The 12,996-nt window shown below is 39.4% G+C and overlaps 1 protein-coding gene across 1 annotated transcript; it reads left to right on the forward strand.

Annotated features, from left to right (window-relative positions):
* Positions 1-3,009: 3,009 nt before the first annotated feature.
* hif1an (hypoxia inducible factor 1 subunit alpha inhibitor) lies at positions 3,010-12,888 on the forward strand. Its single transcript, XM_061086697.1, has 8 exons — positions 3,010-3,386; positions 7,743-7,993; positions 9,023-9,171; positions 9,321-9,466; positions 9,603-9,709; positions 10,292-10,355; positions 10,444-10,554; positions 10,853-12,888. Exons 1-8 carry the CDS (start codon positions 3,222-3,224, stop codon positions 10,907-10,909), a joined length of 1,050 nt encoding a protein of 349 aa, XP_060942680.1. The 5' UTR covers positions 3,010-3,221; the 3' UTR covers positions 10,910-12,888.
* Positions 12,889-12,996: the final 108 nt, after the last annotated feature.

Below are 12,996 nucleotides of genomic sequence, written 5' to 3' on the forward strand. Positions count from 1 at the left end.
CCTCATAAAGCAGTGTAATACATGTGCATTTTTACTGTTTCCATGTGGTCTCTACTGCATTTAACGTTTCTGTTTTTAAAACTTATTTCTTAAGGTCTTGGTCTTTTATTTTCTTATACATGAAATTTCATTAATTATATATTTAGATCTTTGTAGTTTAACATGTTTAATGCGACTCAGAGACCTGCAATCCACCGTCAAGTACTACTCTGCATCGAGAATATGTATATGTACCAAATATATTCCCTTGCCAATTACTCTGATCTGTCGCTGGAACAAAAACATCAGGGATGTTTTGTCAAGCCTAAGCTAAATAATGAACTGCAGTGTTGTGTGTTTGACTCCAACCGGGACCTTTGTGGGTATGTTGTCCAATCTAATTAATGTCAAAAGTAAAAGTACTTATTATGGAGAATGGCCACTCTGGGGGTGCTATGCTAATATTTTTTGTTATATTATTATGATGTAGAGATGCTAATATCATCATTTTAACGTGGCAGCTGGTGTAAATATTTTTCAATTTAAGTGAATTTGTTACTTTCAGTGGTTTATAAAGTACTTGAAAGCCATACTTGAGTAAAAGTACAAATATCTTACTTGAAAGTGACTCCGGTTAAAGTAAAAGTCACCCGTCAGAAAATGACTTGAGTTAAAGTCTTAGAGTTGCTCATATTAAATGTACTTAAGTATCAAAAGTATCTGGTGTTGAAATGTACTTAAGTATCAAAAGTAAAAGTACAAGTACCAAATTTTATTTCAACTGACAAATTTTGAACCCGAGATGCTGAGGTTAAAATAGTATTGGACAAGTGCATCTGAACTTCTAGCGACAACAAAGAATCAACACAACAGAATAAACAAGTGCCTCTTGATTCTACCTAAGCACACTAATAGACCAAATTAACCTTTTGTGTCTATTAGCTGTATTATGCATTTTAACTGCCTGGATGTTTACCTGCCTGTATACCTGCCCGCCAGCTTGTCCACGCATCTACATGTAAGCCTGTTTATTTATCATTAGACTATCTTCACTGAATGGGCCTGGGGTTGTGTTTGCATTTGTTTCCAGCAGGGTGACATTACACCTGTAGGGTATCTTGCCTGTAGGGCCGACAAAGTGAAGACACAACCCTGCCTGAAGTTGTACACATTAGCCAGTTTGTACAATACTGTACATATATAAGACTCAACAGCTTCTAAGTTGTGTTGAGTCAGCACAAAGGGCGTCTAAGGATTGGAATTGGCAATATATAGATATATAATATATTTGCATAATTATATTGGCATTATAGTGAGTGGAACACTGGGCCTGATTACCCAGGGTTCCATTTGGCGAGGTCCATTAAAAAAATGAATTGTGTGCGTGAATATGCAGTAGTAGTAGTCCATGACACAGTGTTTGTTTTTGGTTGTGTTGGCTGAAAGTTGTTTTTGCGTTTGCTTATATAATTGGTTGTGTTGTTTGTTTTTCCATCTCGACTTGTTTTAAATCTGTTTGTTTTGTTTACGTGGACGTGTAAGACTAAGTAGACACGGCCAACCAATGATAGTCTATTTGCCAACAGTTTTTGTTTAAACCAACTACTTCCAATATTTTCTTTAAGAAAAGTTAACCACTTGCTGCTTCGAGCTATGTATTTATGTGCAGATGTTGACACGAAGCAGGAAAGGGAAAACGAATGTGAATCGAAAAAGGAATACCTTCAAAAAAATCATGTAAAGTCACCTAATAAAAGCCCTCATTCATTTGCCTGAATAATAATCCTTACAATTTCAATAGGGCCACATGTCTGTCAGTGCCTGGGCCCTAATAATAAAGACTGAACCGAGCTCCTGCAGGAGTGAGAGAGCGAGAGAGAGGCGCGCCGTGCGTAAAGCTGCACGTTCCACCAAGCTCCGCTGCTCAAGTAACGAGCCAGTTTTGAGAATGTAAGAAGTAGAAAGTACAGCTATTTGTGCTCAAATGTAGCGAGTAAAAGTTAAAAGTCATCAGGAAAATAAATACTCAAGTAAAGTACAGATATGTGAAAAATCTACTTAAGTACAGTAACAAAGTATTTCTACTTTGTTACTTCCCACCACTGGTTACTTTCTACTGCGGTGCAGTCCACATTCTCTGATGGTGCAGCCAAATGAAAACACATATTTAAAGAGATTTTTTAAACTGTACAATAAAGTTCACTGGATAAGACAATTGTTCACCAATTAAATGAACACTTCAACACTCGAATGAATTGAGTCTATTCATATTAAAGTAATCAGCTCGGCTCAGACGGCCTGTTAACTTCATTTTTGAATAACCTAAATCCTTTGAGTGTTATAATTGAAGTATTTCTTTAAATTGGACCAACAACTATTTTTTTTAGTACATTTAAAAAAAATTACACATTATTTTCAATCCAAAATGAATCCCTGCCTGTTTGCCTACAAGTTTCTGAAAAACTATACTAAACTACAATTGTTGTAGTTTAGTATATTATAACGTCCTATTACTATAACAGGAGCTTTTTTCCTTTAGACTATATTTAATAAAGTACACTGGATAGGAACATTATTTACATATTAAATAAACACTCAAATGAATTAAGTCTACTCATATAAAAGCTACCAGCCGTGTTAATATGACTTGTTAACTTGATTCGAGTGTTACAATTAAAGTATTTCTTGAAGTCGGTACAACAACATTATTTGTTCAGTGTTTATCAATTAATTTCTTTGTTTTGTCATGACTCTAGCGTGGAGTTCGCGTTATATGTTGCGGTCAGTGGGTTGAGCAATATAAAAATGTACGTAGTTGTGGCCGTAACAACGTACATTTAAAAGAAACACTACAAAACGAGTGTCTCTGCCTGTTTGACTCTACTATACTACAAATGCTCCCTCTAGCGGTGGAGTCACAGTACCGCAGCTGGGGCGGTGTGGTCCTCCGGTGCAGTAGGGGTCGCTGTTTGGATGTCCTGACCCTGGACTGATCGAGGTGTCCTCCTGTCTCCAGGTCGGTGTCGTTGTTTGTCTGCTGTCAACACGGTGTGTAAACACCTCCACCTCCAGGCGGCGGGACCGCGCACACTCCCTCCGCTAGCGTGGAAACCGTGAATGGGAAAAACCTGCGTGATTGTGACTCCGTGGCCTGGTTCCGGGGACGAGTCCGGGGACGAGTCCGCTAGAGGAGCCGCTGCTCGGTGGTTCGCAGCCCGGAGGACGGAGGCAGCCGAGCGGCCATGGCAGCAGCCTCCGTGGTGGAGCCCGACCCGGCGGCTGCTTCCCCCGGCGACCAGAGCCCAGACTGGGACCAGTCCCAGCTCCGCAAATACCCGTTCACCACCAGAGCCATCCCCCGGCTGTCCCACACCGACCCCCGCGCCGAGCTGCTCATCGACAACGAGGTAAAGCTGATGAGAGAGAAACCGCATCTCTCCACACTCTACCTGTCAGATGAGGGGGGGGGGGGGGGGGGGGGGGGCAGACATGTTCTATTACTGAACCCACTGAACGCTCCGATGCTTTAAAAGCTTGAAAAACTATATTAAAACTCTTGGTTAAACATTTCCTTGGTGAGGTTTTGAAGATTAAAGTAAAAGCAGTGACAACACCTAAGGTGAAGCAAACCTTTTTCAAGGCTGACACTAACTATTATTATCTCGATTAATCGATTATTCCTTTAGCTTTTATTATAATTGTTTCCCAGAGCTCTAGAAAATGTCCCTTAAAAGTATTTCTTCTCTGACACGGTCACTAACCCATAGATTTTCACAGTAAAACCACCTTTTACAAAATAAAAGCATCACATTCTTTCACTTAAAGAAGATGTAAGCAGTGAATATTTGACTTTTTTTTAACTTTTACTACAAATGACCCCAAAAAAATGTTTTTGTAGTTTGGTGAATGAAGGCACAATGAAACTACAAAGCTTGTTTCTGATTCCAGCCAAAAGGACAGTCAGATTCATTGCTTCAGGTAGTTTGACTTGGACATGTGATAGTAAAACACCTGTGGACAGAAACACAGCACGGAGATGAAATGAACCGAAACCAGTCAGCAGCAGGTTTTCTACTGTACGTGATCCAATGTGGATTTGCCTCCTTCCTCATTCTCACCTTTTAAGGGGAAACAGTGATGACAAATCTGACAGCAATGCAGACTCTGTGATTTTAATGGGCAGGTTCTCAAGTTGAGACAACAACCTGCTGTCTGGAGGATATTCTCCCTCTAATGAGTAACATGTTTAGCAAAGGTTGGTAAAAATTGCTTTGACACAAGAGGAACGAACGCTGACGTTAATTTGATTCACTTAGGGACACAAGCCTCATTCAGTTGTATTCAGTGTCAGGCAGCCGGAGCCTCTTACAGCAGAGTCATCTACCTGTTGAGCTTTAATAGACTATAGCTCAGCTGGTGAGGTTAGAAAATAAACTGTGTTTCCATTCGACTTGTGTGGTTTATAATCGTTAGTCAATAAAACCATAAACAAAATGATAATCCTACAGCATATACAACTACATTCATAAGCAGGAGTACACAGGTTAATGCTGTCAAATCATCATTCGGCACAATATCAGATATTAGGAGAAAATTCTATCAAAAGACTTGAGAAGAAAAAAGGGTTGAACTGTATCAGGCATAGTCGCGGGTCAAATAAAACAAGCCAACACCTGAAGGAGTAAAAGACTTTATGTATTTTTATTGCACTTCTAGAAAGGTAAAACGTTGATGTTAGCAAATTAAAACGAGGAGCTTGGAGTCCATGAAGAGCTGTCTGCTCTGAAAGGGGATTTAAGTTTTCAACAGGAACTTTCTTTTTGTTTTCCACACTGAGATCACAAACCAACAGATCACATCAAGTATTCAAACTGACTCAAAGTAAAGAAACACACAACACTTTCCCTTGCCAAACCCAGGTTTACTAAACGTCTGAGTTTTCTTAAGAAACATTATCTCTGGTTTGCCTTTTTGTGGATGGATTTGAAAAGCTGTCACAGGCTCCACTTGAGTTAAAGCAAGAGAAGTGATGCTACTTCAACATCTCTTAGGTCTTTGACACGTTCAGTTGTAAAAGACTGTAAACAACAACGGACACATTCCTCTACCATTAGTCTGTTCCTCTGTATCGCTTTGTGCAAAAGGAAGATTATAAAAGAATGACTTGCATATTTAAGAACACACTTGCTATTATAATGAGTCATTTTCCCAGGAGAAACATGAGGAATGTACTTGACAGAGAAGCTTTCACTGCAGCTCGCTGTTCTCTATTTGTCCAAACAATTAGCAAGCAAGGTTGAAATATAAGTTTAACATCAAGCCAAGATGTGGGGCTGTATACAATGAAGAGACATCAGTGATCAATGAGGAATCAGTTATCCCCTGACGTGACAATAATTATTAATCATACACTTCTGTAGAAATGTATGACGCTGTAAATTGTCATTTGTTATCGTGTCTCATTCTAAAGAAACAACACCCACCTGACCACACCCTCATTTTCAACACAGAGATTAAACATTACTTAATTTTCTCAGATACATGGGTCTCTTGAAAGGCGCTATATACATTCAAGATAAATAAATATTATCATTTGTCTGAGAGCAAGTTTGCCTTCTTTTAATTGTGTTCATTATCATGTTTTTTGGGATAATTTTCCATGTAACTCAAAGGTTTGATATAACAGGTTGAATAAAGATGACCCTTTATGGAGCTGTGTTGATGTTCTGACTGATAAAGCAACAGCTTTGATGGTGCACAAAGGTCATTCAATGGGCTTTACAGAAATAAAAGAAGCATAAAAGGACAGATCAGAAGAATAATGGGATAATTTTCCATGTAACTCAAACGTTTGATATAACAGGTTGAATAAAGATGACCCTTTATGGAGCTGTGTTGATGTTCTGACTGATAAAGCAACAGCTTTGATGGTGCAACAGCTTTGATGGTGCACAAAGGTCATTCAATGGGCTTTACAGAAATAAAAGAAGCATAAAAGGACAGATCAGAAGAATAACAAATTTAAATATTAAACACATAAAACACTCAAAGATAAAGAAACAGTTTAAAAGCCCAGAAGGATAATCAGGTTGGATTTTCTGCTAGTTCACTCGAGTGTCTCTCACTCAAGACAAAAAAATATGTCAATTTAGCAGATTCCATTCTGCATTAATAGAAATTATCCTTTCTGCTCTGTCTAGTCATTGACACAGACATATGACTCCACTTTCCTTTTAACAACGCTGTTGCACTTTAAACTAATGACAAACTTCAGATCTCAAGAAACGTTTTACAAGAGCAGCTCAACCTTCCTGTAAACATCTTGAGTAGTTTGCTTCTCAGAGCTGGAATATGCAGAGAAGGTGTGATGGGCAGTCAGGGGTCATATAATAAATATGGTCTCTTATCATGTACAATAAATATTAATTATTATTAAAGAACATAAGAGCAGAATAATCTTCTATTCACCAGAGTGGTTTGAATGAGTTCACCTATAGATTTTAAAACAGATTGAAAATGGAATGTTATGTATGTAGGACAGGTTTGTTCATACACTGTCACTGTGTTAGTTAACTGCTAAAAAAACAGTCCCGGTTCCTGTGGAAGTCTGGGGGTTAAGAGTAATACTAATAAAACTATTATTATATTTGTAAAGCAACTTCTATACAAGAAATACAGCTTAAAGTGCTATACATATAAGGTTAATACCAATAAAAACATGTTAAAACGTCATTCATATAAAAGAACAAGTCACATCAATATGTTAAGACCCACACATGTAATTTAAAAATACACACCAATGATTTTAATGCTACACAAATGTAAACAGAAAAACAGGGACCTGAAGGTGAAGCCATGTCGCTGCATGAAGACACAGTGAAGTTATTAAACCTGCGTTTCCTCATCGTCCGAACTCTTCGGCATGGCACGCACACGCACACCCGCGCGCACGCACACGCACACCCACGCGCACGCATACACTCTCCGCGTGCTCCTGCGAAAGTGAAACCGGGGGCAGTGAGCGGTGGCGCGCCGCGGGAGCGCGCTCAGCGCTCTACGTTCTGTTAGTCACGTAGCCCTCTCACGCACATCCGCGTGCCACGCGCTGCTGGCTGTGGAGGACGTGCTGCGTTCACGTCTGTTGGTCACGTTCCTCAGATCCGGTTCAATACATAAATAAAACATTTAAATAAATAATGAGATTTATTTTGGAAACTGTGACACAATCATAGGGCATAAAGTTAAGGTCTACATATCAAAAAAAGTACATATGTACAGTTTTAATTATGTTGCACCCGTTTAATGACGCAGAGTGCTTTATGTTAAAGTACAAACATAAATTGCAAACATTTTATACAGAACACCCCCCGGGCAGCAAAATGAAATAAGATAAGATGGACCTTTCTTGATCCTCCGTAGATGATATTCAAATCTGACACAGCTGCACAACAGGCAGCAGTGCAAGAGAAACATTATATAATATGTGTTATAATGAGAAATTAATTAAGATAAAGAGATAAAATAGAAATACTGCAATACCACTGCAACAATAGTATACAATGCAATGTCGGCAGTTCTATAATCAGTATAAACATAGAATACACAAAGTACTAAAAAAAGAACAGTGATAATCCCTTTCGGATATCATGCAGTGATTATTCCTCAGTCCACCATTAGTTTAAAACACTATTAAGTGTATATTGGCCAATAAATATAATGTTTTGTAGTATTACTGTTTTTAAATGTCCTTTGTCCATCTCCAGGAACCGGTGGTTTTAACAGACACAAACCTTGTGTATCCAGCGCTCAAATGGGACATTGCATACTTGCAGGAGAACATTGGAAATGGAGACTTCTCTGTTTACACCGCAGAAAACCACAAATTCCTTTACTACGACGAGAAGAAGATGGCCAACTATGAGAACTTTGTCCCCAAGTCACGGCGGCTGGAGATGAAATTCTCCGAGTTTGTGGATAAAATGCACAAAACAGAGGAAGTGGGTGGAGAGGAGAGGTAAGAGTTAATTATTAGAAAGGATATTTCACTTGTGAGTTCTGCTCTGTTGTGTTTAACATGAATAAGATGTTAATATCAAACCTTTCTGGGTTAATGCACAGTGGAAACACACTCCAATCCTTGTAGCTCGAACAGTAACCTGAGCACCAGGATGTGATGTTGCTGCAGGTGTGTCGTTCAGCGAAGGGGGTTTTCTCTGGAAATGTAAAGCAGCACAGGAAAGTGCTGCAAATGACTAAGCATTTACTCAGGAGAGTCGGGGCAGGAGCCGCTTCCTGTGACCTGACTTGGCTACTCAGACACAGATCACTTACTAAATATCTGGAATGCCTCCCAGGCTTCCAGGTCATGGTATTTGTAAGTGCAACATGAAGGCAACTGGACTCTCCTGAGGATCTTAAAAATGTTTCTCAGACGAGTCCAGTTCATTTTGCTCGTAATAAATCCCACGATACTGTGAACTCGCTCTTTGACTTGATGAAACAATCACACTGGCGGTTTTCTTTCCATTACATTTTCACTCCTGCCTGTTTGTTATCAAGATTACTCAAAAGCCACCGGACGGATTGCCGCAGAATTTAGTAGAAGGATGCAATACCGGTTGGGAAGGAACCAATTTAATTTTGGTGTGGCTCTGGATGAAGTGGCGAATCCAGGACATTTTTATTTTCAATGTCTTAAATATTTTTGATATAGGGCGCCTTCTTTAATATTTTAGTTTATTTCTCTGAGAATAATTCACAGATGAAAACAATCAGACATTTTTGCCTGATATTCATGAGTGTGTGGAATTTCATGCACACAATTTGGAGGATTATGTGTATTTACTATTTACATGTTTTTTCATCAAGGGAGACTTTAAGCCATTTTAATTTTCTATAATTCACTCTGTCCACCTCCCTCAGTACAGTGTTGTAGTGCTACCATGTGCAGACACATCTATAGAGATATATATATATATATATATATATATATATATATATAAAAACCAAAATGCCTTACACATTCTTTCTTGTGCTGCTCCAGAGTTTACCTGCAGCAGACCTTGAATGACACAGTGGGGAAGAAGATAGTCGTTGACTTCCTCGGTTTCAACTGGAACTGGATCAACAAGCAGCAAGCCAAGAGGAACTGGGGACAGCTGACATCCAACCTGCTGCTCATCGGCATGGAGGGTAAGGGATTTGACAGGAGCCACTCACTGCATGAGGAATACAGTAAAACGTAATGTCAGCAGACCTGATCCAAGTGTTTTAAATCACCTCCGTAGCTGTATATGCTTTTGCGTCCGTTGTATTTCACGCTACATATCCTCTCACCACAGGGAATGTGACACCGGCACATTACGACGAGCAGCAGAACTTCTTTGCACAAATTAAAGGACATAAGAGATGCATCCTCTTCCCCCCCGACCAGTTTGAGTGTCTCTATCCGTATCCTGTGCACCACCCATGTGACAGACAGAGCCAAGTAAGACAAGGACAAGTGACAACCCACCCATATGTGAACTTAATTTATGTTATTGCATGTTAGCGATTGTGAAGGAGAACAAATCAAAACTTTCTGTGTTCATTATTGTAACAATTGTGTGTTTTTTCATTTCTAGGTGGATTTTGATAACCCTGATGTAGAGCAGTTTCCCAGTTTTAAAAATATTGTTGGCTATGAGGCTGTTGTAGGCCCAGGAGATGTGCTCTACATTCCCATGTATTGGTAAGAAATACATCTACACGGCTCGTGTATAGAAATTATTTGCTTTAACATGAACTAAATCAGCTGCTAATGGAATTTCTTGGACACACTGTCAGCTGATGTGTTTTCATGCTCTCTGCTTTCAGTGTGACTATAACAGCTCAGTTAGGAAACTCTTTTTATTTTGTTGTTTCTTCCTTCGCTTTCTTTGTGAAGCACTTTGGCTCAACTCCAGTTCTTTTTAATGGGCTATGTAAATAAATCTGACTTTCAGCTACAAATGACTCCTTCAGAGTTATGATGAAAAATATGATGTTAGATTACAACATGCAGGTTATTGAGAAACTATCAAAAAGCTGTTGGTGACAACTATTGTAATTTTAGATTTGGATACCAAGAGCCATAGGAAAACACAACATTTCACTGCAACTTTTGATTTGTATAAATAACTTTAAAGACTGGACGTGCATCACAAGTTCAGACGTTTTTTGCTTGAATTTATATTTAGTATTTTATTTGTTTGATGGAGGCTACACTCTACGGTTTTTGACAAAAACAACCTGAAAATGAGATTTTAATGCATTTTCTTCTCATTTTCTTCAGGTGGCATCACATTGAATCATTGTTGAGCGGTGGAGTGACAATCACTGTAAACTTCTGGTACAAGGTAAATCACTTGGACTCGGTTTACTTTAAATTTTGACTATGTTTGTATTTTGTTCATGGCACTCGACTGAATGACTTATTTTGCTCAGGGCGCACCCACCCCCAAGAGGATAGAGTACCCGCTGAGAGCCCATCAGAAGGTGGCCATCATGAGAAACATCGAGAAGATGCTGGGAGAAGCTCTTGGAAACCCACATGAAGTAAAAAACTACTAAATGTCCTCTCTCCTGTCATCAGTGTACTGATTATATAAGTCGCACATGAATGTCCCACTGCCAGTTTCTAGAGCATCGAATCAGATCCACATCTAGGTCGCCTGTTGGATGAAATCCCGGGGGCGTGCTGACCCTTCCCTGCAACCCAATTACTGTGAATATTTATGGCTTACCTGCTTTTAGTAGAAAGGAAAGAGATATCCAGGGTGGGACGATGAATACAACAATGTGATCTGTCTCTATAAAGAAGCTGAAACTAACCAAGAACTCTGTGTCTCCGTAGGTTGGACCCTTACTGAAAACGATGATCAAGGGGCGATATGACCAGGATACCAGTTAGAGGCCCCCCCCCCCTTGCACCCACGAAACTGTTAACTTCAGTCCTTTGGAAACCTGTGAAAGTGAGACTGCTGCGTGTGTCATGCATCCTGACTGTGGAGCTACGCATCACTGCATGGCAAAGAGCCGCCATCTTGAAAACCATTCCGCTTGAGTCGTCTCCAAGTGCCATCGTTTTCGCCATACGAACGATTACAGAAGAAACTCCTGCCCAACTCGTAAGAATTGGCGCCTACTTGAAGAGTTCTTCTTTTTATTTTTCCTTTGGCCTCAAGTCGAGATTGTTTTTCTGTGATGCAGTGTTCCGTCAACACTCATGTTTCAGGCAGGTGGGTGTTAAGGGTGTTTTTGCTCACCCAGTCAGTAACAGTTGGCTGGAATCGGTACCTTTTGAGCAACCTCAACATTTTGACCACTAATGGATAAATCATAAACTCGGTTGACATCAGTTAATGCAGGGCATTTCTATACACATGTAAAAAGAAAACAGTCGTGGCTCGATTAGTAAATGTGGAATGGTCGTATCACGTTCTCTGTGTTTATCACGAACTCGTAAAGATGACAGGTTCTTATTTATTAGTTTGATCTGCATCATCTTGATGCCTGATAACAAAATGGTTTCTGTGAGTGATCAGTGAAGACTCTCTGCTGCAAAGAAGACAGAAAAGAACCAGTAATGGAATATGATCAAAAACGTGTCGGAGTGCAAACAGAGGATTTATATATAAGCTGAAGGAATATGTGATGGCTGATGCTGCTAAATGATTTTTCGCCGAGTGTTTGCCTTGTGCTTTATTTATGCCCTTGCTTATTTTTATGTTTCAAGGAATTTCTGGACGTGTTTTCCCACAGACCAGTAATAGGTCAGGAGGCACTGACGATAAATTGAAGTACAATCTGCAATTTTAGTTGCAAATGTTAAATTTAAGACTTACTGTTTTTTGGGAAACTTCAGGTAACTACAGGTGATGTTTTCTTGAATATGATGATTTGAACTGTTATGAGTGTAAAACTGCTTAAATGGTTCGGTTTACGTTCAAATGTTATTCACTGACTGATCTAGCAGGGCCATCTGCTGGAATCTCACTCATGTATTCAGCCATTGCAGTGCAACATAAAAGCACCATCTAGTGTTCACGTTTGCAGTTGCATGTTCAGCTTGATGTGTCTGGTCCATGCACTATACTTCTACAATACAAATATTCTGTGTGTCGCATTAAATGCAGCAGAGCTGGGATTAAATGACACTGTAATGTGTATAAAAGGATGAATTCCAGTGGAAAACGTGCACGTGCTCCAATAATCACTATAGATCCTCAGAAATTAACTTGACTTCACTTTCCTGCAGCCGCATTTTCACCTTAAAGAGTCTCGAGAGCCACTCAAATGTGCCGCTGTGCAGTTTGCACACGCTTTCTCTCAAACTGTTGTGAAAATGTACATTAAATGAAAGGGAAGGATCATTTCTTACACCGTGCTGTATGTGGCAAACCAACATAAACCATCATATCATTATTTTCCTGTGACATTGTATGAATCAGTAAGTGATGCACTAAAAACAATATCATCCGAGCACTTAATTCAACAGCAATACACAGGTTTTCAATGGTTTGTTCTGATTAACTTATTGCTGGTAATGTGCAGATAAACACTGCACACTAATTCAACAGTGCTACTTTCTATGTATTTTACGCTACGTGAAACTAATGTTTCATCTGTTCTGTTGCTATGTTACCCCAGTTTACTATGTGTGCCTTGCTTGACATGGAAAGGTCACTAAATGCTGCAAGATCTTGATTTCTCTTTTCTTTTTTTTTACAAAAGTGTTTTCACTCTGGAATTAAACAGCTTTAACAGGTGAGAGTGACAAGAGTTCATAGAGCTAGTGGCATGTTTTTGATTGATGGCTGCTGACTTTCTGTTTTGAACATTCTGTTTGTGTTCACCTTGTTCCTCTGAATAAAGTTTGTTTGCAAAGTTCGACCCTGAGTTTCTAATAACTGCTGAAAGATGCCGTGATTTCTTGTACTCGTAAAACAGAGATAAAACTAGGAGGGTACCTGAAGAGCTCATACCTCCTTGAGGGCT

This window comes from Limanda limanda, chromosome 15, assembly GCF_963576545.1.
Source record: "Limanda limanda chromosome 15, fLimLim1.1, whole genome shotgun sequence".
NCBI lineage: Eukaryota > Metazoa > Chordata > Actinopteri > Pleuronectiformes > Pleuronectidae > Limanda > Limanda limanda.

What these genes read in the sequence shown, in the direction of transcription:
- hif1an (XM_061086697.1), top strand. Translation starts at nt 3,222, where the DNA reads ATGGCAGCAGCCTCCGTGGTGGAGCCCGACCCGGCGGCTGCTTCCCCC. An exon ending in CTGTAAACTTCTGGTACAAG is followed by an intron (nt 10,356 to 10,443) that starts GTAAATCACTTG and finishes TATTTTGCTCAG; the next exon opens with GGCGCACCCACCCCCAAGAG. An exon ending in CTCTTGGAAACCCACATGAA is followed by an intron (nt 10,555 to 10,852) that starts GTAAAAAACTAC and finishes GTGTCTCCGTAG; the next exon opens with GTTGGACCCTTACTGAAAAC.